Source organism: Chelonia mydas, chromosome 27, assembly GCF_015237465.2.
Source record: "Chelonia mydas isolate rCheMyd1 chromosome 27, rCheMyd1.pri.v2, whole genome shotgun sequence".
NCBI lineage: Eukaryota > Metazoa > Chordata > Testudines > Cheloniidae > Chelonia > Chelonia mydas.
The window spans coordinates 7,505,901-7,533,634 of NC_057860.1; the positions used below are offsets into that span (position 1 = coordinate 7,505,901).

The 27,734-nt window shown below is 50.5% G+C and overlaps 1 protein-coding gene across 1 annotated transcript; it reads right to left on the reverse strand.

The window, feature by feature from the left end:
* Window positions 1-956: 956 nt before the first annotated feature.
* On the reverse strand, window positions 957-17,807 carry LOC102935087 (parathyroid hormone/parathyroid hormone-related peptide receptor). The gene is made up of 13 exons (XM_007061996.3): window positions 17,775-17,807; window positions 15,082-15,187; window positions 13,006-13,116; window positions 12,095-12,219; window positions 11,030-11,124; window positions 10,342-10,528; window positions 9,080-9,233; window positions 8,661-8,721; window positions 7,176-7,242; window positions 5,769-5,863; window positions 4,557-4,698; window positions 3,477-3,518; window positions 957-2,261 (listed from the first exon to the last, which is right to left on the reverse strand). The coding sequence occupies exons 1-13, from the start codon at window positions 17,805-17,807 to the stop codon at window positions 1,872-1,874; spliced, it is 1,608 nt and encodes a 535-aa protein (XP_007062058.2). The 3' UTR covers window positions 957-1,871.
* Between the last annotated feature and the right edge of the window lie 9,927 nt (window positions 17,808-27,734).

Sequence of the window (27,734 nt, forward strand, 5' to 3'; positions counted from 1 at the left end):
GGCCAGTCAAGAAAAGAATGTGCGTGTAAGACAGGAGGCCCTGCTGGAGTCGCTCTAGGAACTTGTTTCTTCCAGGAGAGTGGGAGCATGATCCATGTTAGAAGAAAACACTTGCTGGGAGCATGGGCCGGTGTCTAAATCAGGGTGCTAGGATTCTCTTTCTGCCTCTGTGACATCAGGCAAGTCACTTCCCCTCACTGTGCCTCAGTTTCCCTTTCTGTAAAATGGGGATAAACTCTTCTAGCTGCTAGATGTGATGTGAAGGCTCTGCTGCTATTTGTATAGCAATTGGATCCTTGTATGGAAGGCGATACACATGTGCGTGATTTTCAGAGGTACTGAGCAAACTTTGACCATTTAACTGCAGTTGTGGTTGCTTAGCACTCATGAAAATAGGCCCCATCATTCCACTTGTGCAGCCAGGTTAAAGGACCACCTCTTGTCAAAGCATCTCAAAGCACTATGTGCCGTTGCTGTCATTAATTGAACCTCCCCTCATCACTTGGGAGACAGGTCAGGAATTACTACTGATGTGCCACCACGGGCAGGATGGAACATTTACAACGTACACAGCAAGGAAAGAACATTCCTGTGTCCAACTGAATCAGCAAGTGTCATTTAGCAAGACGGGGCAATTAACTGCATCAGAAGAGGGCCCGGCTCAGTTTTGTATGTATATGTTGGTGATAGGTAGAGGCCCCCAACAGTGATCAGGGCCCCATTGTGGTAGGCACAGTAGAAACACAGAGACTCCCTGCCCCAGCAATTTTGCAGTCCAAATAGACTAGACAGAGGGGAAAAGGCACAGGGGAGAGGGAGCGACTTGCTCAGGATCACCCAGCAGCAAGTCAGTGGCCGAGATGTGAACATAACCACATCTCTTGACTCCAAGTGCAGTGCCCTACCCACTAGACAACGCTGCCTCTTCCTAATAGAAAGCACTAAAGGAGTCACTATTTGTGCCTGGTTTTAATAAAAGCTTCCGGGTGAGAATGTCTGTGGGCTTCCACCCCCAGAGCAGCGCCCACAGCAGTTGCCCTTACTAGCATGTCAGCTGGAGGAGCGGGGGTGGGTGGGGGGTCACCGTTCAGCATAACCCACTGCTCACTTGGGTCGGCTGACAGACTGATACTGAACTCCTCCCCAAGCACGCTCCAGCTTGCAGGCTCGTTGGCCTGCACGATGGTCCAAGCCACGTCCATTCCACCGGACGGACCTGTCTGACTGCCCTTGTTTGTGGGCTTGAGCTGACAGCCTGCCGCCTCCTTTCTTTGAGTTTTGTAGTGTGAAACTTAGCTACCAAATGTTCTGGGGTTACCCTCCACCCTGTCAATCATTCCTCTGAAAACCAACATGGTGGGGAATGACCAAGCTTTACTAATTTGCTCTCAAAGACCCTGATCCAGCAAAGCATTTAAACACATGCTTCCCTTTAAAATCACAGTAGTTCAGTGGATTTCAAGGGGCCTGCTTGTGCCTAAAGTTAAAAGTACAGTGCAGAAGAGGACTACCTCTTTAGGCCCTATGGCCCCAAACCAGCAGATTCCCATCCCCACGTTGCCTCTTAGCTAAGCTGTCCAGTTTGAGCTCTTTGCATCTTTTCTCCTTTGCCAGTCCCTTGATCATTTCTCTTGCTCTTCTTTGACCATCCAATTTCCCCACTTTTTTATGTGGTAGCATGTTGCCTAGCACTGAACCTTGTACTCCAGGTTCAGTCACAACAGAGCTACAGCCAGAGGGACCATCGCAACCATTCTGCTTGGCATAATGCCTGTTCACAGACAGCCCAAAACTACAGTCACCCTTTTGGCAGCCACATGACACTACAAACTCTTTCCAGACCCGTCTGGTTGGAGACATGCTTGCTCTCTTCATAGCATAGTCTCCACCTCTTTACTCAGGCTGGAATGACTTTGACCCAGGTCTGGGAAACACACAATGTCCTTGGCATTCTCCCCAGGGGCCTTCTGGGGAATCTCTTGGGTTGGGGAGGGCACAGAGTTGTCGGAAGCAGAGGAGCTCGGGATATATCCCAGCAGGCTGGTGTGTGGGGACAGTGGCAGGACCCGGTGCTTGGCACTCTGCTGCATCCCTGCCCCTGCTGCCCCCCGTCCGGTGATGCTCATGCTGAGGCTGTTGGTGGTGTGTGACACCAGCCCACCATAATAGCAGCTCCCCCCTGTGCTGGTGACTCGTGTTTTCTGCTTGAAGTCCAGCGCCAGGCTCCTCCGGAAACGGGCTTTCTTAATCTCCGCCTGCACCTGAGGGAGAGAGCCGGCCTGTCAGGGCAGGGCAGTAGAACAAGACAATTGCACAGGCATTGCCAGCCACCAGGCCTCTCAGCACACACCTCACAATACCCCAAGCCTGAGAACAGAGATGGCAATGAGATTCCAGGGCCCCCCAACGGGGTTTGCTATGGGGAAGGGGGCATTTCCCTGCAGCCCCACCCATCTCCTCAGTGTCTGCTCCATCCATCCCTTGACCTTCCCTTCCAAGCTGCATTGAGGGAGGGGGTTACTCAGGGGATCTCTCTCCCATACTGGTGACCAGGAGGAGGCTGGTCAGTGGACTCAGCCGGCACAGAGTCCAGCCTGCACTCCACACGGGCTCAGCTTTAGGGATCACTGGGCAAGCGAACATCAGGCAACACAGCGCCAGAGAAAACGCTGCCAGGTGGTGAGCAACTCCGAGGAGGAGTCGACTGCCTTCATCACCCCTTGGCTTCGGGTCAAAGCAGGCACTCGGATCCAGAGAGCTCAGTGTGGGTCCAATCTCACTCCCATTGAGGGCCAGGGGCACAGGATTGGGGCCAGGGTGAACTCAGGAGTGTTCTCCAGTCAGGCAGCAAGTCTGGTGTTTCCGTTCACACAGAGTGAATTGCATGAAGCTGGATGGCCCCCGGTTAATGGCCCGGGGAGTAGACTTCTTCTCCCACAGACCAGGCACCCTATAGGCAGGGGCAGTAAACACAATCCTTAGGCTGCCTGGCTGACTTGACTCATCTCTGTTCCTGATTGATCTCCTATAGGGCTAGAGGGGGGAACTCAGCCTCTACAGTCCTTAGCCTGAGACTATCAGCAAGGGGGCCAATGAGGGCCAAGTTAGGGTGACATACACACTACCCCCAGTAGGGCCTGGGCTTAGGCTGATGCTCCGCACCTCAGTGCAAGTCGAGGGCAGTTTCCCTCCTGCTCCATGAGGACTGTGCCAAGTCACGTAAGAGTCAAAGGTTATTTCACAATCTGTTCCAGGGACAGGGGTTCCACAAGGTCAGAGGGAAAAGGAGCTGCCTCCCCCCTGAACAGCCCCAGAGGGAGAAATCCCATGGGTCCCCTTGGGCTCAGGATAGTAGCTCTGATCTGCACTTCCCACAGCCCAGGCTGAGCTCCCACATAAGATGACAGGATTGGAAAGGCACCCATGTACCTACCAGAGCCAGGGACAAGCTGCAGGGCTGAGCCCATCTCACTTACCTCCCCGTTGCAAAAGCAATAGATAAAAGCCACAAAGAAACCCTGCCGAGAGACCAAGAAAGAGCGAGTTTTCACCTGGGGGTGCTGGAAACAAACTCCCAGCATGTGCTCAGTGCTGCTCACTCCCTGGCAGGTCCAGAGAGCTCAGGGCTCCAGGCACCTTGGCCCCATTTCTATTTGCTTTATGCATGTCTGTGGCCATTCCACCGGGACAACAGCCCCACTCGGCCCCCACATGGCTTTCTCCCCACTCCGTGCACTGGTCCTAGCTTGTTTAACAGACCAGCTCTTCCACTGGCACCATCTATGCAGGGCAGCTACAGCCAGACTGTGGTGCGTGTCCCAGGAGGGGGCTCTGTCACGGGGTGACTGTCCCTTTAAGGGGTAATGGTGTCACCTCTGCCCAGGTGGGGAAAATGAATTCAGCCACCTGATGGGCAGGTCATGTGCTTAACTCAGTCCAGGGCTGGAGATAAAAGGGAAGCCTCCAGAGATGCAAAGAAGGAGAAGGGAGGTGCCTGCTTCTCCCAGTCTAGAGCAAATGGCTGGACTTCCAAGGTGCTAGCTTGGAGATGGTGAATGAGGGCTGCAGCCAGCCTGAGTTATCAGCACAGTGCCTAGGAGGAGGGCTGTGGGACCCCTCAATCAAGGGGAGAACAAGGGTTGGATTTGAGGGGTGAAGGAACAGCTTTGTTAATACACTGTAAGAGACTTAATAGAAGAGACCCGTAAAGGGGGAATTGGGCGGAGCTCTGACAAGTGCCAGAAGAGGGAGCTGAGGGCAGTGCACCTTCAAGGCTGTGTTGCTCCACAGGGAGGCGCCCTGCAATGCTCTTATCACAGGCTCCAGGAAACGCACTGAACCACTTGGCAGCCACAGCAGGGGATTGAGGGGGGCTTTCAAAAGGGCCCTTAACCCATGAGCACATGGGAAGCGAAGGCGCATTTCAGGGCCCCTCAGAACATGCCTACCGCTTCCTCTGCCAAGTGCCTCACAGACCATCTTTCTGCCTTTGGAGCCAGCACTGGACCATGCAGCGAGAGGAGAGCTGGGCGAGAGCAGGAGGGCTGCAGACGTACCTGCGAGGAGTTGAACAGCATCTCGTAGTGCATCTGTATTTGCCATAAGACGCCGGAGACTTCAGTGTAGGGCATTGCCATGAACACCACGTAATGGACCCCAAAGAGTGGCATCAGCACCAGGGTGGACTTCAGCAGCTTCCTGAAAGGTAAAACCATTCCACAGGTTTGTCTGCAGCTGCTCTCTCTAACCCTCTGTCCTCAGCTTTTCAGCCACCGCCTAGGATTTATCCTACAATACCCTGGATAAAATAGTAACAACCTTACATTTCTTATAGCATTTTTCCTCCCCAAATGCTCTTTCAAGTACTTCACCTGCCACTGCAAGGCAGCCACCTCTCAGGCAGAACATGGCAGCTGATTGACAACACACAGCAGCAACAGACAACAGTTTAGGTTAAAAAAGGAAGTGAATCCTGTCTCCAGGTGAAACTGCAGGGAGGTGGGGTTCGAAAAGAAAAGACTAGGATGCTGAGGCTGCCCCTAATCTCACAAAGAGGACTCGGGGATATTTAATGCCCATGAGTGTTCAGCATCTGATTTATGGCACAGTGCCCCCTAGCAGCTGATGCACTGGGTCAGAGAACACTAGCACCACTGGGTTTTCCTTGCAATCTCCCATTGCTTACTTATCTTGGGAGCGCTGCTGAGTTTCCAATCCAAGGCAGGATGTGCATCTAACCCAAATCCTAAGTGGTGCTATATGGAACAAAATAAAAAGCTTTTGGGGGTGTGATATTTGCTACAGCAAAAAGTGACAAAGCACTTTGTTCTTCAGGGGAAAGCAGATTGGCTGTGGGGGGGCTGGGAAAGATTCACAGCTCCCTTTGCCTGGAATAAAAATGCATCGCTCAGGTGGCTGAATGGGCATGTCCCACCCCACTCTAGTGGCCTCGTCTACTGGCCAGTGCTGGAGGCTGGATGCTACATGGCAGTGGATAGGACAGTGTGTGGGAGACAGAGGTTCTCGTCTTGCCTATACTGTTTGCCAGCAGGGTGACCTTGGCCAAGTCAATTCCCTTCTGTAGAATGGGGAATAGAGATCCTGACCTCCTTTTTAAAGCACTTTCAGATCTATGCATGGGACGTGCTATGTTAAGAGCCAGCTATTAGTACCGTTTCCTCTGCTGCACCATAGTCTGGGCCGAGATGCTATCTCCACTCAAGCGGAAGGTTCATCAAGTCAATTGGCAGCTGCCCATTGCTGCTCACCTGTACTGCTGCCGAGGGTCTAGCTTCCCCGTGTTTGTCTCCCAGAGCTTCGACGCCAGAACCCGCACAATGTTGAGGAAGAGGACGAAATTCACCTGCCGACACACACCCACAATCACCTTACAAGCCATGCACGCAGAATGTGGCCAGTTTAAGGGCTTGTCCGTGAGGGGAAAGTGACCAGCGTAACTATTGTAGTTGAGTGTCCACATAGGGAGCTATTCCAGAACAGCTATAGTGCTTTGAATTCATACCCAGAATAAGTTCCCTGTGTAGACACACCCTAAGTTATCTCCTCTAGCTAAGGACTGGATATAAATGTCCTCAGGGAGGATCTTATATTGGGACACTGTCAAGATTAAATTAAGGGCCTGATTCTCCGTTGCCCTGCACTTATACCAGTGAAATGGGAATGCTACCCAATTGCAATGGTGGTATTTTGCACTCCCTTTGCACCAATGTAAGTGACTGTACACACACAGAGGGGCAACAAAGAATCAGGCCACAATGTTTTTGAAAATAAACCCCGTGTCTGGGTGGCTAATAACCCTTCTCATTGAAAATGATCCTCGTTTGATAGTCTTGTTCGTCACGTAGCTGGGATGGTGAGCCCTCAAGTGGCCACCAGTGCCTCCAGTTAGTGCTGATCCTGGTAGCTCCTAGGAGCCCCAGTCCTGGCCCAGGGCCCCACTGGCCTAGGTGCTAAGACCCTTTTCTTTTTCTAATTACGTTCTTTCAAATGACCCTCTTTTCTTAAGCTTGTGAAAATACGTCTGTGAAAGCTTCTGGTTATGAAGCCAACATGTGTGGCTCAGAGCACTAAACAGCGCCTCTTTCAAATATAAATGAAACAGTGATAAGAATTTTCTCAGGGTAAGTAAACCTGTAGCATGCACAACTTCTAACCACGAGAGAGTGGGACACCTGCCTGTTAAACAGAGATCATGGGCTCAGTCCTGCTAGGGGTGATGGGCTTCAGCAAGTGTGTGATTAAGGGACAGGTTTAGAAAGGTCTTTAGGCACTGAAGGATGCAGATAAGTGCTAAGGGGGGGGGGCGGGGTGTACAAAAGTCCCCAAGCAAGTTAGGTGCGTATCTGTATCTTTAGACTGTAAGGCTCAGATCCTCAATGGTGCTTAGATGCCCAGCTCCCACTGATTTCAGTGGCAGTTAAAGGTTCATAGGAGCTTGTAAATCTGGCCCTACATGCTTTGTTGAATCAGGCCCCAGGGATCAGCATCTCTCAGGACTGAGCCCTGTAAGAGATGACAAAGCAGACATTGCCAAGATACTATGGCAAACAATGCACGGATTGGAGAAAGGAGATTAGCCCATTTCTATATCTACTGAATCCAGCTGGGCTTTTTAGGTGACTGGGATCAGGACAAGTCTGCCAGGGAATTCTTACCACAATGGCTGCTAAGATAGGGACTTGATAAATCCACTTCATATTCCCAGCGCTGAGGTCCCAGCATCTGAGGAGACCAGTAAGAAATGCTTTGGAGAAACCTGAAATAAGGGGTGAGGAATATAGCCCGTTGATGGCTCCCCCTTTCCATCTTGGACCGAGCCTGGGCGGGCAGAAGGCTGATCCTACAGCTGGGGTGATTCTGCCACACACATTTGCACCCCAAAACATAACCAATGAGAGTCACGTATGTTACTTTAAAAAAAGTCAACAAAATCCAGATCCTGGGTCAGATCTCTCCCCTGGCAGAACTCTGTTCTGCATGCTGCAGGAAAGAGGAGAGGGCTTTTTCATAATAATAAGACTGCTTTGTATCAGTGACCTGTCTTCATTATTTACCCCACCCACCACCACCCATCTGTCAGCTGCAAACTCTTATCAGCAATTACATTATATTTTCTAGCAGATCATTAAGAAAAGTAGTCAATGGCGTTGGGCCCAGAACCAATCCTTGTGGGACCCCACCAGAAACACACACCCTCATTGATGATTTTCCATTAACAATTATGGTGTGAATCTAATACATTGAATATGGGCCATATTGATTTTGTATAGTACTAATTTTTTTTATCAGAATGTTATGCTGTACATTGTCAAAAACCTTACAGAAGAATATTACACCAACAGATACCTTTATCAATCAAACTTCTAATCTCAGCGAACAATATCATGTTTATTTGACAAGGCCTAATCAACAAAATTATGCTGATTGGCTTTAATTCTTTAGTAACTGATTCACTTATCACTTGTTCCAGTATTCTGCCCACGGTCAATGTCAGACAAACTGCCCTATATTTGCCTTCTGTAAATTTTGGCACAATTTCTTCCAGTCATCTGGAGTTCTCAGTTTTTTATAAGTAGTTTAAAAATTAATGTCAGAGTTCCTTAGAACATCTTGGCCAACTCTTTATTTTTAAAACTCTTAGGTACAACTTATCTAGATTTGGTTACTTTAAAATGTTTAATTTTAGTAGATACCTTTTAACATCCTCCTTACTGTATTTCATCATCCTTATATGATATGAAAACATCATCTAGCTTCATTCTAAATACAAACCAAAAATATTTATGGAACACCTGCCTTTTCTATATCATTACTGAAAATTTTATCCTAATTTTGTTTGGATTCCTTTTGTTCTTGACATGTTTAAAAAATTCCTTTTTATTCTCCATAACCCTGTTGGCCATAGATTTTTGTTGATACCTTTAGCTTCCCTTATCAATTGCCTGCATTTTTAACCTTCTGGTATGTATATGTTCTAATCTCCCTCTCCTCCATAAAAGCCTCAGTCAAGCAATTCAGAGATTTGGTCATCTGCAGATTGCAACCACCCAATTCAATAGGATCAGGCAGAGAGATTTGCACTACAGGCCAATTCTCACCCTCCCAAATGGTCCTTTGGAAAAGAAGTTGAACCTACGTACTGTGTATCCGCCAGGGAGGCCCTGACACTGGCCCAAACAGACACAAATACAGCAGGGAGACCTGGAGGGAAACAGAACAGGCAGTATGGTTGAAGCATCAGGTTTGCAAAATGAACCAACGCCAGGAATTTAGGTGTCCCACTGCCCTCTCCTAGCTGGACTCAGAACTGCTGACCTGCGTGACATATGCCCTGTACTGCTCAGAATAGATTCTCCTTTAGGGCTTGTCTACACAGAGACTTAGTGTGTGTCAAACCAAGGTGCGACTCTACAGAGTACTCTCTTGCAGTGCACTAACTAGCCATGTGGACCCTGCTTTACCATGCGCTACAAATTTCACAGTGCGCTTTGATGCTCTGGAGCTCCCAGTCAGCATGGCAGGTGGATGCGCTTTCGGTGGGAGCAGTGTCTGTGCTTACCCCAGCCAATGACGGTGAGGACCCACAGGTAGTTCTTGTTGGAGAGGAAGGCCATGAAGATCAAGCTGTGCAGGTAGAGCCCCTCCACCAGAATCCAGTAGTGGTTGGTGGCCAGGAAATAAAGGAAAAGTGTCACAACCACCTTGCAGCCCACCTGTGGTCATGGAGAAATGGGAACCACATTAGGGCCTCAATTCCTCTACACGTCCCCCCTCCTGAGAGATCAGGGCCATGATCTTAGACAGGGAGGCCCCCTCGCTACTCTCCTTTAGGTCCCGCCTGGCAGCGGTTACTCTGGCTTTGACCTGCCTCCTGCCCATAAGGGAGGAAGCTGTCGGGGTAGGAATGGGGAAAGTTCCCACCCACTAAGAGGTTGGAATGGAGGGGGCAGGGCCGGCACAAAACCAGTGTGATGCCCAGTGTTGTGAAATAGCATGCAATCCAGCAACCAAAGCGTCATCTGCCCTCGGTCACGCAGCTCATGGTTTTATTGGGATAACAGGTATGTGCTGTGTTCCTCTTAGCTGGAAAGGCTAGGGACAAATTGTGTAGGTGTTGCCCCTTCCCTCCCCCTCCCCCCAGCCCCTTAAGGGCTAACAGAAGCCTTTTAAGCCATATCACAGCACTGGCTTCCCTGAGCTGTGCTGAGCACTACTGTGAATGACAGCGGGCAGCTGTGCTGATCTGCACTCTCCTTGGATGAGCTCTTTGCTCATTAATTCACCCTTTTGTTAAAGCGGGAGCTGCAATCCTCCACACTCATCTCTTGCAAGATAATAGACACAGCTGCATCTCTCTGCTTCTCGGCCTTCCAGGGAGAGATTGTCCCCCCGCAACCCCAGACTCTGTACAGACATTGCTTCAGTGGCAGCCAAGGCACTGCAATGGGCGGAGGAGACATTCCCTCAGACTCAGGCAAAGTGTAGGGCAGTAACAGGTGGTCCTACATTGTCCCCGCAAGAGCCCATAATGACACAGCCCGGGTAAAGCTGCCATAAATTAGAGCGACCCCAGAGGCTGCTCTACTTTATAGTGGGGGCTGCGCAAGCAGAATCTGGACAGCTCAAAAGTAGCTTAAAGCCCCCTCTCCCCACCCTCTTCCTGGTCTGCACCTTCCTCCACGAGGTGCAGCCCAGAATTCCCCCCACTCCCCCCGCATCTCTTCACACTTCTCCAGGATTCCTAACTCCTCTTTCCCTCCCCTTTATTCCCTGTGGGCTTGGGGAAAATGAAGAGGGAAGATGAGTTTTTCAGCTACTTGCCAGCTGGGTCCGGTGTCCCAGAAAGGGGCCCAACTCGCCCTTTAAATCATCCACTCGCATCTTCTCCGGCTCCTCGGGCAGCGAGCCGGAGTAAAGCACCACGTCCTTCACGAAGATGCCTGCGGCCCGGCAGATGAAGGAGGCGAAGAGGTGAATGTGGATGTAGTTCCGTGTACAGTGCAGGTGCCTGCCCCCAGGAGGGAAGCACGTCAGTGACAAACGCCCACCCAGTCAGCAACACGTCAGTGACAAACACCTGCCAGTCGTCACAAACAGCTGAGGAACTGAACCAGGAGCCGTGAGGCTCAGTGCGTTTGGGGGCATGGAGAGGGGGCGGAACCAAGGTTTTGGGGCTGGCCCATTGTAAATATAGGCTCCATTTATAAAAAGCTGGATCTGGCTTGAGCTTTGCATGTCAAGCCCCCAGAAAGCAGGGCTGTTTGGCTCTGGCCATCTGGCCCAGCTCTGTGAGAAATGCAGAATAAAATGGATCCAGATGTTTCTGGACTTTGGGAAATGGTCTGTGGTTTGGCCTGAGACTTGAGCCACTGTTTGGGTTGGGCTTTCTTTGATCTAATCTGGCTACCCATCCCTGCTGGCTGGTGACTCTGTGCGGGGCTCTCCTGGAAGGCAGGGTGAGTGCAGGGGCTAGAGGATGAAAGGGGAGTGGTCAATTGCTCCTTCTTACTTGAAGTAGCAGAGGATGCCCACGGCAACGATGAGGGAGGCCAGGGAGACAGAGTAGCCGATGGTGTACATCATGTGCAGGCGGTCAAACACCTCCTGGAAGGGAAGGACACAGGATGGTCCCCGACGGCCCATGCTCACAGCTACATCACAGGAAGCAAAGTAGGACATGCAGAGCCCTAATGTACCCTACCAGCTTGGACAACGGAGATGGCCACCAGGTGAGACCAAACTGGCATGTCTCCTGCCGGCTCAGCCATGGAAAGGTGACTTCTAGCCAAGGCCAGCTCACCATGGGAGGAGGCTCCCAGCTCAGCTCCTGTGTGACTCCACCAAGGGGGAGGTTCTCATCTGCCTGCCTGGGCACGGCTGCTGCCTACCGCTCGTGGGCTTTCAGACCTGGAGCTTTGGCTGCTCTCAGAAGCAGGATGCACACGAGACCAAGCAGCTGGCCAGGCCTGGGATTCTGCTGAATCAGCTCTGGCATCTGGACAGCAGGGGGCAGACACAACAAGCCCGCTTCCCACCCTCCACCCCTCCCCAAACTGCTGGGGGCAGAGGAGGAAATCTTCACCTTCCCCCACCTCTGGTTTTGAGTAGTTGGAGGGGTAGAATCAGCAAGCTGATCCCTTTGGCTGTCGCTGGAGGAAGATGAGCAAATAGAAGCTCCCACCAGCACACGGGAGAAGGTGGCAAAGGCATTTAATCAGGGTGTGTGATGAGCACCGGGTTCGTAGAATCATAGAATATCACGGTTGGAAGGGACCTCAGGAGGTCATCTAGTCCCACCCCCTGCTCAAAGCAGGACCAATCCCCAATTTTTGTCCCAGATCCCAAATGGCCCCCTCAAGGATTGAGCTCACAACCCTGGGTTTAGCAGGCCAATGCTCAAACCACTGAGCTATCCCTCCCCCCAGTGAAGAGTCTGGAGCTGCCTCTATCCACCTGCGGTAGAAGGTTGCTTTGCTGCCCGCAGTCATTCTGAGCTCAGGGGCTTCCCCAGCCTCCAGCGGCGCCTCTCCTCAGTTACCCCACCCCACGTCCCTTCCCTCTGGCTGTGGTTCACCTTCTCTCGGCTCCGGCGCTCAGGGGTGAGAAACTCAGTGCATTCCGTGTAGTTCGCCCACGTCTTGTTGATGTTGAGCGCTAGCTCCCAATTCCCATAGGCATCACAGTGTCTGTAGGCGTGGCCTGAAAACAAGGACAGGGTCAGGGCGGTTGGACCTCCAAGAAACCCAAAGGGCCAAGCCATTGCAGAGCAAATCATAGGACTGGAAGGGACCACAATAGATCATTTAGTCCAGTTCCCTGCACTCAAGACAGGACTAAATATTATCTAGACCATCCCTGACAGGGGTTTGTCTAACCTCTTCTTAAAAAATTCCAATGACAGAGATTCCACAGCCTCCCTGGGCAATTTATTCCAGGGTTTAACCACCCTGACAGGAAGTTTTTCCTACTGTCCAGCCTAAACCTCCCTTTCTGCAATTTAAATCCATTGCTTCTTGTCCTATCCTCAGAGGTGAACGAGAACAATTTTTTCACCCTCCTCCTTGTAACAGCCTTTTAATCCCATGTTCCTGCAACAACCCATGGCTCCAGACCTCAGGTGGGATCAAACCATCAATCACAGGCACACACCCCAATCACCGTTAGCTGTTAGAGACGGCAGCAGGCTGCGACAGTGGCCAGGGGCTGAGTGCTAGGGAGAGACATGCACATGGGTACTAATCCAGGATAATATGCTTAGGTGTTGCTCATACCTGTTAACTAACTAGGACTGGTCTGAGCCTGTCCTCAGCTGAGCTAGGTTGTACTCATCATAGCAGTATCAAAGCATCTTGTCTGGGATGTTCAAAGGGGTGAAATTGAAGTGATCTGAGCTACTCTCTCTGAGACATCTTTGAAAACCATCTGTTGAACTTGCAAAGCCAGTGAGGTGAAGCTGGGGCAGACAGGGATGTTTTCCAAGTGTACCTTTATGGTTGAAGTCGTAGATGTACTCTGGACACGGGACCGACACCTGTTGGCTTGGGGAGCCCTCGGGCCAGCAGATAATTCCGTCCCATTCCGGAAAGCAGCTGGCATCTAGCCAACAAGCAAAGACCCGGCTCATTACTGGTATCATTATTATTTCATGTTTATGTTGCATGCTCTGGCCACAGCGAGCTTGGACCCCATGATGCAAGGCGCTGGACAATCATAATAAGTGGCAATCCCTGCTCCAAAGACCTTACTGTGTAACTAGACAAGCTGGAGCAGCTAGATGAGGCAAACAAGCAGACTGGGGTGGGGTGGGAGAGACAAGATAGCAAATAAATAGAACGGGATGTCCTCAGTTCTTAGCTGCTCAGCAGCAGTAATCCCAGCTCACCTCCTGCCTGCCAATTAGCAGGCTGTCCTCTACTGTATGTAAAACCAACGAGGAGTCCTTGTGGCACCTTAGAGACTAGCATATTTATTTGGGCATAAGCTTTCGTGGGCTAGAACCCACTTCATCAGATGCATGGAGTGGAAAATACAGGAGCAGGTATAAATCCATGAAAGGATGGGGGTTGCTTTACCAAGTGTGAGGTCAGTCTAACGAGAGAAATCAATTAACAGCAGGATACCAAGGGAGGAAAAATAACTTCTGAAGTGGTAAGAGAGTGGCCCATTACAGACAGCTGACAAGAAGGTGTGAGTAACAGTAGGGAGAAATTAGTATTGGGGAAATTAAGTTTAGGTTTTGTAATGACCCAACCACTCCCAGTGTCTATTCAGGCCTAATCTGATGGTATCCAGTTTGCAAATTAATTCCAGTTCTGCAGCTTCATGTTGGAGTCTGGTTTTGAAGTTTTGTTGTTGAAGAATTGCCACTTTTAGGTCTGTTATTGAGTTGGGTTGGGTCTTTACAAAACCTAAACTTAATTTCCCCAATAGTAATTTCTCCCTACTGTTACTCACATCTTCTTGTCAGCTGTCTGTAATGGGCCACTCCTTACCACTTCAAAAGTTATTTTTCCTCCCTTGGTATCCTGCTGTTAATTGATTTCTCTCGTTAGACTGACCTCACACTTGGTAAAGCAACCCACATCCTTTCATGTATTTATACCTGCTCCTGTATTTTCACTCCATGCATCTGATGAAGTGGGTTTTAGCTCACAAAAGCTTATGCTCAAATAAATTTGTTAGTCTCTAAGGTGCCACAAGGACTCCTCATTGTTTTTGCTGATACAGACTAACACGGCTACCACTCTGAAACCTTTACTGTATGTATTATTTAATTTTGCATTAGTGTGTTCGTGAGAAAGGTCAAGGGGCCCCACCTTGCTATTCAGAGCTGACTGAGCACATGCAACTTGCCATGCTGGACTAGTCCTCTGGAGCACCTGGCCCAGCGTCTTGCCTCCAGCAGAGGTTAGTGTTTGAAGTGTACACACCACATGTCAGCACCTTGCACCACAAGCTAATTCACCTGGCTAACTCTAGCCTCCACATGCTACTGCCCCGGGCACCGGGTGCTATAGACCAGCTGCCTAGAAATGACCCAGACCAGGACACTTCTAGATGCTGTAGGTTTCTTATACAGAAACACTGGTTCCTAGGCAATTACTACAGGCAGGCATCACAGCACATCTGCTTACAAGCGCCTCACTCCGATGAGGGAAAGGCTTCCAGCAGGACTCCCCCTTGCTGGGGTTTGTTTGTGGCATTGCGACTGGTGATTTCAGGATGAGGCCAGCAAGCTGCAGATGGCCAGCCTAGCGTTATTGTTATTTATTTGTAGCATCGTGACGGCTAAGAGCCCTGCAGAGCTGTACAGAAAGAGAACAAAAAGATGGTCCCTGCCCTCAAAGAACCTGCAGCCTAAAGTATCTGGCCCAGTGTTCACTGAAGGTGATGGACAGATTCCCACTCACTTCCGAGGGCCTGGAGTAAAGCCCCCGGGTGAAATCCTGCCTTCAACAGGAGTTTTGCCACTGACTTCAACAGAGGCAGGATTTGCTCTGTGTGGTTTAACCACCTCTCTCAACACTGACTGAGCACAAAGGACACAAACTGGGACGGTACCTTTGATTTTCTCCAGCTGGGTGTTGACATTTGTTTGACATTTCTCCTTCGCTTCACCCAGCAGATAAATCTGCTCTTCCTTGGTGAGAACGTCGTCCGTGTCAACCTGCCGAGCCAAAAACAAAGAGATGGGGCTGCAGTCCTTGTGCTGCCTTGGGGCGGTTTGCAGAGGGAACAGTCAAGGCTTTCCAAGGCCTAGTCTACACTATAGAGCTAGGTCAACACAAGGCAACTTATGTCATCCTAACTCTGGAAGTGTCTACACTTAAAATTCACTCCTGCCGACGTAATTGCCCTGCTAGGCCGACTTAATAACTAATAACTTAATAATGAGTGGCATAGAGTCAAGGGCAGCACTGCATTGCTTACACTGACTGTTACTGGCTTTCGTCCCACAATGCCCCACACTGACAGGGGGCCATGTCCTGCCAACCCAGTCCCCTCCGTCCCAGCTCCCTGGGACGGAGGGGACTTGGTTGGCAAGACACTGAGTGAGTGTAAGTTATGTGGCTTGATAAGAAAAACATAAGTGTTATTAATATTGTTGTTAATTATTTGTATTACTGCACTAGCTAGGAGTCCCAGTCATGGCCCATCACCCCATTGCACTAGGCACTTCACAAACCCAGAACAAAATGCCCCAAAGAGCTTCCAATCTAAGTACAGAGCCAGACACAAACATACAGTAACCAAAGCCAAGTGCCATGTACGTAGCACTGCCAGGAGCCAAGACTCAGTGGCTAATTGCATCTCTCTAGTTAGCCAGTCTTCTGTATTTTTAAACAGTGGGAGACACCAAGCAATTAAGAGATCTCGGTCACTCCCTCCCTGTGCCTCTGGTTCGCTTCCTGCCCTTTGCCTGGCTATTTAGGTTGTTTGCTCTGTCTCTCACTGTGTGGCCCCCTAGCACCAGGAGGCCTCTACACACTGTTGAAATACAAATAATCATAAACAATACCAGGGATTCCGCGTCATTTTTTTAAACTAACGTTTGCTAAAGCCTGATATGAAATCAAAGCAGCGAAGGTGGCTAACACCAGTAAATGCGACCCAGCTCGGCCGTTCTTCCCCTAAGTTTTGTTTTGCTTTTCTGAAAGGTGACAGGATCTCTCCTCCCCCTGCCTGTTTCCACTGTAATAGTCCCTCTTGCGTGTCCTGGCAGTGGTCCCTGAGGGGCATACATTGTATCAATACCCCCCCCCCCAAACAAACCCCCATCCATGTCCTGTGGCTATCGCCAGGCCTTACTGAACATGATGCTTGTGGTTGTGACTCTGTGTGAGCCTGCAATGGAAACGCTGTGCGGTTTTAATCTTTTGTAACTCATAGAGTCAGTCATAGGGTTTAAGGTCGGAAGGGACCTCAGATGGATTGGATGAATGGACTATAAGGTGGCTAGAAAGCTGGCTAGATCATCGGGTTCAACTGGTAGTGATCAACGGCTCGATGTCTAGTTGGCAGCCGGTATCAAGCCAAGTGCCCGCAGTCGGTCCTTGGGCCGGTTTTGTTCAACATCTTCATTAATGATCTGGAGGATGGTGTGGATTGCACCCCCAGCAAGTTCGCAGATGACACTACATTGGGGGGAGAGGTAGATACGCTGGAGGGTAGGGATAAGGTCCAGAGTGACCTGGACAAATTGGAGAATTGGGCCAAAAGAAATTGGATGAGGTTCAACAAGGACAAGTGCAGAGTCCTGCACTTAGGACGGAAGAATCCCATGCACTGCTACAGGCTGGAGACCGACTGACTAAGCAGCCGTTCTGCAGAAAAGGACCTGGGGATTGCAGTGGGTGAGAAGCTGGATATGAGTCAGCAGTGTGCCCTTGTTGTCAAGAAGGCCAACGGCATATTGGGCTGCATTAGTAGGAGCATTGCCAGCAGATCGAGGGACGTGATCGTTCCCCTCTATTCAGCACTGGTGAGGCCACACCTGGAGTATTGCGTCCAGTTTTGGGCCCTCCACTACAGAAAGGGTGTGGACAAATTGGAGAGAGTCCAGCGAAGAGCAATGAAAATGATCAAGGGGCTGAGGCACATGATTTATGAGGAGAGGCTGAGGGAACTGGGATTATTTAGTCTGCAGAAGAGAAGAGCGAGGGGGGATTTGATAGCAGCCTTCAACTACCTGAAGGGGGGTTCCAAAGAGGATGGAGCTCGGCTGTTCTCAGTGGTGGCAGATGACAGAACAAGGAGTAATGGTCTCAAGTTGCAGTGCGGGAGGTCTAGGTTGGATATTAGGAAAAACTATTTCACTAGGAGGGTGGTGAAGCACTGGAATAGGTTACCTAGGGAGGTGGTGGAATCTCCATCCTTAGAGGTTTTTGAGGCCCGGCTTGACAAAGCCGTGGCTGGGATGATTTAGTTGGGGTTGGTCTTGCTTTGAGCAGGGGGTTGGACTAGATGACCTCCTGAGGTCTCTTCCAACCCTAATCTTCTATGATTCTATGATTCTTCTATGATTCTATGACCATTAGATCATCAAGTCTGACTATCTATAATATCAGCCACACACATCCCGCAGTCCCGCACCAAACCCACTGAAGGAAATGGGACTCACCGGAGCCTAGGCTAGTACATGCCACAGGCAGAGAGTAGGAGGGATGGAGGTGCACCAGTGCCCGAGGCCCTGGCAGTGACAGGGAAATGATTAAGTGAGATATACCCAGATAATCCTGGCAAGTGACCCGCACCCACACGCTGCAGAGGATGGTGAAAAACCCCATGGTCGCTGCCCATCTGACCTGGGGGGCAATTCCTTCCTGACCCCACATATGGCCATCAGCCAGGCCCCGAGCATGTGAACAAGAATCAGCCAGACAAGCACCCAAGACGGAGACCGCTCGATACCACCTCAGAGCTCACCCCCTCCACATCTCCAGTCGGGGCCATTTCTGATGCTCCAGAGGAAGGAGATAAAAATCCTCCCAGGATACATTACTGATGAGCGAAAAAGCACATGAACAAACCCACTAGGGTTAGTCTGATGAAGGAGAGAGATGATGTGAAGCAGAGTTACAGGTCCCATCAATTACCTGAACCGGGCAGAGCTGAATCCTCCTGCAGAGACACCAGCACCGTGCAAAGCCATCTGGCTTCCTGAGTGAAAGCGTCAGAACTGGAGCCTCTCCCAGCCTGCTCTAAAACGCTGTCCACCCACCGTGTAGGGTCAGGCATCCCTCCTGGGGTGTTGGCCTTTTTCACAAAGGGTTAGATTGTGCCCTAGTCTTACTACACCAGGAAGGGAAGCAAGGCCCCTGTACCCCCTTGCACAGCCTACCCAGATCTTAGGACTAGTCTGAGGCAGAGAGCAGCCCCTGTTTCTGAATGCTCCTCCCTGGGACCACGGAGGAGAGACAACACTTTCAAGGGCTACAGTAGCTTATTTCCACCCCTGGAGCAGAAGGGAGCAGGACAGGAATTGTGACTGAGAGTCATAACTCCTTCCTGAAGCTGCTCCTGGATCAGAGCAGTTGAGCAATGCACCCCAAAAGAAATTAACTTTAAACATAGAGTCCAGCTCAGGCCTCCTCCCTAGGCTTGGCTGCTCATAGGGCTCCTCTTCTGCAGGTCAGCTCAGCCCATACCCTAGATCCTCACACTCCCTAGAGAATCACTCCCATCTTCCTTATTCCTGGCTGGGATAATGAGTCAGCAGAGCCTGCTTAACATCTCACAGCAGGATTTACACCCGCTGCTAAGAAAGTGGGATCATGGGATAACATGGAGAGCACCATATTACTGTAAGGGATCCAACCAGCTCCTCACAGCCCCCCGTCATTCATTATCACCCCCCTGGCTTTACCTTTGCCTCCCAAGCCAACCTGCAAGAACATATGCAAAGGCCAAAATAATGAGTAACTGGGACGTTATTATTGGAACTTGATCTCTGGTCTCGGACATGGGGTCGTATAAACTTTTAGCCTTGTGTTTCCCTCTGCGTCTCTCCGTTTTTTGCACTGTGCTGTGGAAAAACAGCATCACCCCTGCTTGGTTTTAAATAGGCCACCATTCAGTTTCCCCTGAGAGTGCCCTGCAGGCCTGGACTCAGCACCATGCATTAGGGCCTGTGCCAGAGACAGGCAATAAAGCTGGGAGAAAATGGAAATGTTAATGAGAAAAGATAACTGGCCAGTCAGAGAGGAAATGAGGCTGCAAGAGCGAGGATGAGGCATATCTGTCCGAACCATGGCCAGGCGCTGCAGGTATGAATGGCTTGTGATGGTGTCTGATAACCTTGGGCCGGACCTGGGCAAGAGAGTACGCACACGGTTCACTATTCTGGCTCTCATCCTTTCTCCTGCAAATAGGCAGGAAATGGATGAGCAAGCAGAGATAATGGAGGCAACAGCTCTGGACCTGCAATCAAGGAACAGGCATATAGAGGGGCAATTAAAGCGTCTGTCGGGGCAGGGAGCCCAAGAAATACCGTGTGGCCGATTTAACGGGGCTCCAAGGAGAGATGCTGCTGCATTTTTTAGTTTCCCTCTAAATCCAGGCTGCCCAGATAAGAGAGGGGAATTAAAAATGCTCCAAAGAGAGGCTCAAATATAAAGGGCTTATCATTGCTAGGAGTGTGTGTGTGTGAGGGAGAGAGATCTGCAATCAGAAAGCCATGCACAAGGTGAATTCTGTCCGGGACAGATTGCAATAGCTCAGTTGCAGCTCCGCCCAGTGCCTCGCCATCAAAGGGAAATAGACATTCCTTCCTCCCGGCTCCATGAGCCGTCCACAGTCAGTGATTTACCAGAGTAGCTTCCATCCACAGAGCAGTGTCTCCCAGCCAGCGCTGCCCCCTCCAGGGAATACAGCCCCAGCTCCATGGATCCCAGCAGAGGGGGTTCATCAGCATTGCGGGGAACATGTTGTGGGAGCATCTCTCCTGTCTCTGAACCACCACCTGGAACCCATGAACACAATCTCCGCTCCACTCATGGGTAGAACGTAGCCCCTTGAGTCTATGAGAATGAAGGGCCCTCAGAACTTCCCAGAGAGGATGGAGATTCCACCACCTCTCTAGAACTGACTTTGACTTTTAGTTCTAGCCAACTAGTCGCACGTGTGCTGAGCAGGGGAAAGATCCAGAATGGAGTGTGGCTTAGCAGTTAGAACAGGGGAGCTTCTGGGACCAGGATTCAGTCACAGCGGACATGAGGCTGACAGTGATTTATCCTGAGCGCTAAGATGTGGCCAGCATCAAGTCATCTCATTCCGTTGTCCTGGGAGTCAGGACTCCTGGGTTCTATTCCTGGCTCCGCTACAGAGTCTGTGCACGACCATGGACAAGTCACATCACCTCTCTGTGCGTCACTTTCCCCTGTGTGAGATGGGGCTGACTATCCCATGGTGTGAGGCTTGGAGATCCTTGGAGGGGTTCGGATGAAAAGGAATAAGAGTCCAAAGCCCCAACTGAGATGATTTCAGCTTCCACGGCCCACCTGGTGAAGTCTCAGCAGTGGGTCTCGGGCTGTGGTGAGCAAAACTCACAGTGAAATTCAGCTCCGCGTTCCTCCTTGCCTTGGCAGGGTCCTCGTCTGGCCCAGATGGCCTCCTGGCAGCAGATCATGCTGTCCAGGCTTTTTAGCCCATATCGATATTAAGACGTTGTTTCGTTTTATTTATTTATTTAATACCTGCACTAACGACCCCTCTTTCCAAAGGGAGCAGACGCAAGACCCGGGAACATAAGTGATTGCTTAGAGGCAGGAGAGGGTAAATAGCTCATGAGCAAGCACCAGAAGTGGATGTACTGAGTGCAATTAATCTCTGGCTATAAATTAGTCTATTCAGTAATAGCCTGAGGTGGGCGGAAGGAACAAAGTGTGCTAGCGTGTGCTGCCAGTTACACGTGTGTAAATCCACAATGACTCCACTGAAGTCTGTGGCGTGACACCAGTGTAACTGAGAGCAGAACTTTGCCCTTTGGCTTCTATTAGAGGTTGCCACAAAAATGTTTTCTTCGTCCCTGCTCGCCCCCAGATCACACTGGCTCAAGATCGGTCCTGGAGTAGTCCCAGATTTATGGGCTGGTATCTTGAAGCTCGTCATCCCTAGAAACATTGTTGTCTTTATCCCTTTGTGGAGCTGGTATTCTAGGCTTTCCGGTGGCAGCAGCTTGTCCTGCCTGGTGCCATGAGATCTTTAATGATCACAAATCAGTCCAGATCTTGGTCTTACCTCTCATCCCAAAGACGCACTCCTAGCAGCCGGGCACCTCCTAGCAGCATGCTGGCCCCTTGATTCAATATCACAAACCCTCAGATTATAAACTCTTTGGACGAGGGAAGTCATCCTACGTCGGATTTTAAAAAACATGCGAGGCAGTGTGGGCTAGTGTGAAGAGGTGTTGTGGCTATGACCTGCCAAGCCCAGAGGTGCCGGGGCTCAGCCTCTGCAAGCCCGGGCACAAATTAAGCCCTGGATAAGGCGCTGAAAGACCTGGACTCTGTTGCTTCTCTGCTACTGACCGGCTTCTTGGCAAGTCACTTCACCTCTCTGTGCCTCGGTTCCCCCTCTTACCCTTTGTCTGCCGTGTCAATTTACATTGTAAGCTCTTTTGGGGAGGGACTGTCACTGTGTGTTTGTACAGTGCCTAGCACAATGGACGACCCTGATCTCAGTTAGGGCCTCTAGGTGCTACTGTAATATAAATAATAATAACGTATAGCCCTACATAAACAATTAGGATAATATTGACTTAGGAGGGAAGCGTGCCACCCGCTGAATCACCAAGAGCTTTCTATAGAGCACCAGATTATCTCTGGAAATCTCCAGCCCCAAAATACTGACCAGGCCCAGCTCTGCTCAGGGTGGAAAGTCAAGAGGGTAGGGAATGAAATGGTGCAATGGAGATGCTCTTGCCTGATTTAACATGGTCCTTTCCTCTCCTCTGCTAAATGCCCATTCAGAAATATTTGTCTATTCCATGTGGCATGTCAGGCTTCTGCACAGGCTACTCCTTATTCATCCCTGCTAGCAAACTGTATTTTCTTTCCCAGTGATTGTGGAGCCTTTCACTGCACGACCAGCAACAATGAATCCCCCTGTAGCTTTAATTTTTGACGACACCATGCGAAAGTTAACAGACTTTGCAGCCCCGTGGAGGAGAAAGGGGAAAACGAAGCGTTCATGCTGCCCTGCTCAAGATCTTCCTTTGAATTATTACCCAGCTTTCGCCTCACAAAGAATATGGGGGGCGGGGGGGTGGCACAGGAGCTCACTGCTTGGTTAATTTCACTGGGCGTCATCAGGGTGTGTAATCGCAGCAGGTGGTGCTGTGCTCTAATCCTGGTTGGGCTTGGGGGGCTCCCATGCCCATTTCATGAGACCTTGCAACTTGTTTTGGGGACTGAAATGGCAGAAGTCTCATAAACTTAGACGAGCCGGTGAAACTTCTGCCATCTTGAATGGTGGAAATCTGAGCTCAGCAGCTCTTGCCCGATTTCGGACACGTCTGAAGTCGGACCCAGAAACTGGCAAAGAGGCTCCTTCTGGTTATGGATCTGATCTGGAACCAATGTGATGGGAACCAGTTTGGATCTGGGGGTTAGAATCCAACAGCTCCCGAGTTAAAAGGGGGTTGGATACCAGGTTCTAGTCAGCGTGAGTTACAATAGCGGTGAAGCTCCATCAGCATAGCAGCGGCATGGGCTAGCCCCACCAGCCCGGGACCTGGGGTCCACATGCGAGCAGCTGCCAGCCCATCCTGCCGCGGCTCCACGGCTTACTCGAACCAGCTTTGATCGCGCTCGGGTATGGCTGCAGGTGCTGCAATCGCACCTCCTGATCGCACCACCCGTTCCCCAAGTCAGCCAGAGCTGGGGAAGCCGCCTACTCAGCTGGCGTGGGAAGGGGATGGGAGGCGGGAGCGCATGCAGAGGGGCTGCTCAGCATGAGTTTGTCAGGTGTATTTTTGGCTTTTAATTGCTCGGGCATTGGCCCCGCACAACCTGGGCAGAGGCGTTTTAGAAATGAAATTGTCCTATGGCCACTGTTCAGCCTTGCGCTCTGCTCTGCCGGCTCTTGTGAGCTAAGCCAGGTTGGTATATGGATGGGAAACCTCTAAAAAGGAGCAACCAGGAAGTGGTCCAGTGGATGATGTCCTCTGCCAACGTCATGACACTAGGGGGCACCATGGTACTGCGTGGGGCCTTTTGCATGGCACAGATAGCTGAGGTCCTGCCCACCTGCAGTTATTAAAGATCCTCTTTGTGCAGCCTGTTAACCAGGGTCCTGGTGGGAATCTAAGCCAGCTGATTGCATTCCACCCCGTCAAATTCCCTCTTTAATTTCAATAGGTTATAGGATTCTTCTTTCCTTCCTGTCCTATACTGCTGTGCAGTTGTGGGTGGGAGCTGTTAAACAGCTGCCGTGTTCTACCCCAGAAGTGGCTGCATTTCAGTGGCACATGAACGGCTCCCTGTGTGCAGTCTGTGAAGTGCTGTCGGATGAATGATGCTGTAATAAGGATCTGACAGACACACAGGAGTTCTGGTAAGAAACTTTAGTCCCCGATCACAGTTACCTGCCCTGGATGAAGGTTAATACTCCAGGCACATGACAGGGTCAGCTCCCAACCACTAAAGGATTATTATGCAGCGTTTTTCCAGGCTCATTTTGTGTATTCGCAGTGCATTAACAGCCCTGTCTGCTCCACCTCTGCGGGAAAAGATCTGAGACCCATCGCAGTCATTTCAAACTGCAGCTGGACTGCTCCTATTACGCCCTTGAACTCATGTGCCACGTGCTCTGGATCTAAAATATAGCCAGATCTGAATGAAGCAATGAAAACAATGGGAAAGTAAACTTTCCCCCGGATATGGCCAGTTTCATGGCCTAATCAAGAGCAGCCCAGAGTTAATTGCATCCTATTATTTGAATCTAGCCTTGTGCTGGGGGTATGGGGGACAATTGCTTTTCCTATATAAAATTAAAATAACAACAGGTTGCAGATCACAGAGCAAACAGTGGGGGCGGGCTGGGGAATTTTTCTGGGCTCATTAGAGGTAGGAAGGTCTTTGAAATGACCAGGGATGGTCATTAGCCCCGGCATTTACACCGCGGTTTGGATCCATGCTTTTGGTTCCGCCTCTCACAGAGAGCAGCTGTGAGTGTTTGAAGTTGTGCCCATCGCAAAAATACCACCAGTTTGGCATGAGTGCTGCGGCCTCTGTTCAGTGGAGACCTAGGACTGGCATTTCAGAGCCTGGTGTCGGACAGGCTCACGGTGCACTGGAAGAGCTGCATGAGGGAAGCCTGGAGCCAGGTTTGTAAGGTGCATTGGGAGCAGCGCCGCTTGGATCAAGCTAGTGCTATCAGCCCCTGAGTTTCAGAAGCTCTAAATTCACTCAGCCATAAATGCTCTGGGGGCCCTCCTGTCTCTGAGGTTCCTTCCAGGCAGGGGCAGTGAACTCTCTGCCCCTGGATGTTTATGAGAAATGGAAAGAATTTTCAGTTCGTGATATCACTGTCTCTCATAAAAAGATTTTAGCAGCTACATGAGAGTCCGCCTGTTTCCATCTCCCCCAGTCAAGCCTGGCACATTCAGCTGCCCATGGTCAGCTCTAAGCTCCAGCTAGCAACATGGTGAGAAGTCACAAGAGAGGGGAGGTGACGGCTCCTCCCAGCGGGAGCAAAGGAAGCCAGAGACCTGCCGTTACATCCCGCTGAGCACCGCTGGCGCCAGGGTTTGTGCAGCCCCAGGCATGCGTCTGAGGAGGGGGCACAGCAATACCCCTGTGCACGTACTTTCTCTTCAGCTGACTGGTGATTTCACCTCCTTTAATGAGGTCACGTCCCATCAGCTTTCAGCAGTGAAAGAAGGGTGGTCTAGTGACTAAGACACTAGACTGGACTGCAGGAGAGCTGAGTTTGATGTCCTGCATATCTCTGGGCAAGTCACTTAATCCGTGCCTCAGTTTCCCTGTCTGTAGAACTGGGATCAATAACACTTTCTCCCACGCATTGCCTGCCTCGTCTGTTTATATTGTAATCTCTTTGGGACTTGAACTGTCTCTTAATGTTATATATACAGCGCTTAGAGCTATGGGACCCTGATGTAGGCTGTGGCCTCCAGATGCTACTGGAATTTAATTAATTGAAAGACACGAGGGAGGAAGAGAGAGAAGAATATCCAAGTCAAACCCTTCTCAGGGTCAACTTTTCCAAGAGTGGAATTTTGCCCTGAGACGATCTCAAAGGTTTTCATACAATGCAGCCCATCAGTAGAACGACTGTCCTACGGACACCTCCCACTCGCTATCCCAGAACAGCTCTGAGACAACAGCAATTGCTTCTGTGGAAAAGTAAATGCTCAGATGTACCCTCAGCTTCTTTGAATGCAATTTAGCAACTCGAAACAAGGAGGATCCAGCATCATGTGACCAACCACCTGTACATGGAAAACCAGAAAGTGTTCCACGGGCCACAGCCCCGGGACCCTGCCCTCAGAGATGTCTGCACAGCAAGCAGGCCCCACCATTGATGGATGTGGGAGGGGCGGCGAAAAATTTATAGTCGGGTTATTAGGGAAAAATCACTTTTATTTTATTATTAGATATTTTTGTCTTGGAAACTACCTACTTTATGAGCTTTAAGACTAAACTTTTCAAAGGCATCTAAGGCCTTAGAAATTATTCATACCCCAGCAAACCCTCCTAGTGTAGGCACATCTTATGCTGGTAAAAATGAGTTCTTCTGCCAGTTCACTTTAGACCAGTTCCCCGATCAAAACAAGCTATATCGACAAAGGCACTGGTTTGCTGCATAACTGCACCTACACTCTGACTTTTGCCAGCACTAAGTCAGTTAGGGGTGATTTTTTTCACACTCCTAATTGCCAGAAGTTATGCTGGCAAATCTTTTAAGTGTAGACCAGACCTACAGGAGTTAGGTGCCAACTTCCATTGAAATTCAGTGGGATTTGAACACCTTAACTCTCTTTAGGGCTCATCTACACGTGAGTTACACTGGAATAGCTATTCTGGAATAACTCCAAGTGCGGACACCCTTATTCCAGAGCAACAGTGTTCTTGTCCCAGTTACCTTCATTCACTTTGGAAGTGGATTAAGCTAACCTGGAAGAAGACCCTCTTAGTCCAGAAAAGGAGTGCCCACACTTGGAGTTCTTCCAGAATAGCTATTCTGCTTTAAACTCACACCCTGCCTTATTCCAGAATAACCTTCCTGGGGCAGACAAGTCCTAGAGGCTAGTTGCTAACCTCAATTGCTAGCCCTCTTTTCCCCACTGCCCCACTACTTCTGAATACCCTTACTGTAATTCTCAGTAATGAGCCACTCATCACACTCAGGCAGGCTGGCGCTCTAGGGGGTTAGCAGCTTGCATTCAACCCCAGGCTCCCTAAACGAGCTCTCCTGGCCCCACTGGGTATGTATTCCCATTACTAGCACACACTGAAGCCCACACCACCACGTACTCACTGCCATTTTCAATGAAAAAGCTAGATTAAAGCTATTTTGGGCATCTTTACGTAAACTGCAAGTCGCATCCCCACTTGTAATGTAGACATAACCTCACAGACTTCAACTCCAGCGGCTAAGCAGGGACAGTCTGTTTGTTCTGTGTTCCTACCGCACCTAGCACAATGGGGTCCCGGCCCTCGGGTAGGGCTTTCAGGGGCTGCTGTGATATAAATAATACTAACCTGAGTTCCTGTCTTCACTGCTATGTTAACCCGAGTGAAGACCACACCTTGGTGTGAAGTGTAGCCAGACCCGAAAGAAGGACGGACCCTGGGAGAGCGCAGAGAAGCGGACTTACCAACGCACAAACCGAGCTCAGAAGACAGCCGCAGAGGAGAGTAGCCAAAACGCTGCTCCCATGGACCGACCCCGCCATGGTCCCCAGAGCAGGCTGCAGGTGCGGTGCGAAGGGAGAGTTTGGGGCTCAGCGACACACTGGGCGAGCCCTGCTCCAGGCAACAGCCATCTGTTCAACCCAAATCACTCCGGGTGTGGACGGCCGGGCTGGTGACAGATCTGCTGGAATTGAGAGGAACGAGCATCTTCCGGTCTTAAACAAATTCTGCCCCAGACTCCCCTGGGGTTCTCCAAGAGATGCAGGCTTAACCCAAACCAGAAATCTTGCTTTTCAGAGCCTGGGGCCAAGCGTGGCGCTCGTTCCAGCCAGTCCTTCTGCAGGATGCTGCTTTCTGCGTCCTGCTTCCAGCTGCATGCGAAATTATCAAATACGGGGGGCTTCTCTCCCCCTCTCCCGCCCCACCAGCATGCACGCTTCTTTCTATTTGGTCTCTTTGTCTCTCCTGCTCTAACCGGCTCTGGGAGCATTTGCAGACACACTGCTGCTCCTTGTTCCCGGTCAGATCTGGATGGCAGAGGTTTATTGGCTTAGCCCTAGGTGCTAAAATCCTGTCCACTCAAGGAAGATTCCCCCTCCCTTTTCAGCAACTTCTCCCACCGCCTGGTGGGTCATTTCTCAGCTGTCAACCTTGTCCCCCACTGCTCTCCATGTCTCCAGCTCCCAAACTGATCTCCCCAAAAGCAGCAGCCAGGGTCCCTAGGAAACAGCTTGGATTGGGAACCAGAGGAAAGAGTGTGTGAGCCTCTCCACTTAGTCACTGGGTGCTCCCAAGGTGGGATGGGTTTGGGGCAGATTCCTGTTTCACTTGTTGAGT

What these genes read in the sequence shown, in the direction of transcription:
- LOC102935087 (XM_007061996.3), bottom strand. Translation starts at nt 17,807, where the DNA reads ATGGGGTTTTTCACCATCCTCTGCAGCGTGTGG. An exon ending in CCATCCTCTGCAGCGTGTGG is followed by an intron (nt 15,188 to 17,774) that starts GTGCGGGTCACT and finishes TTGGCTCGGCAG; the next exon opens with GTTGACACGGACGACGTTCT. An exon ending in TGCTGTTCAACTCCTCGCAG is followed by an intron (nt 3,519 to 4,556) that starts GTACGTCTGCAG and finishes GTCTCTCGGCAG; the next exon opens with GGTTTCTTTGTGGCTTTTAT.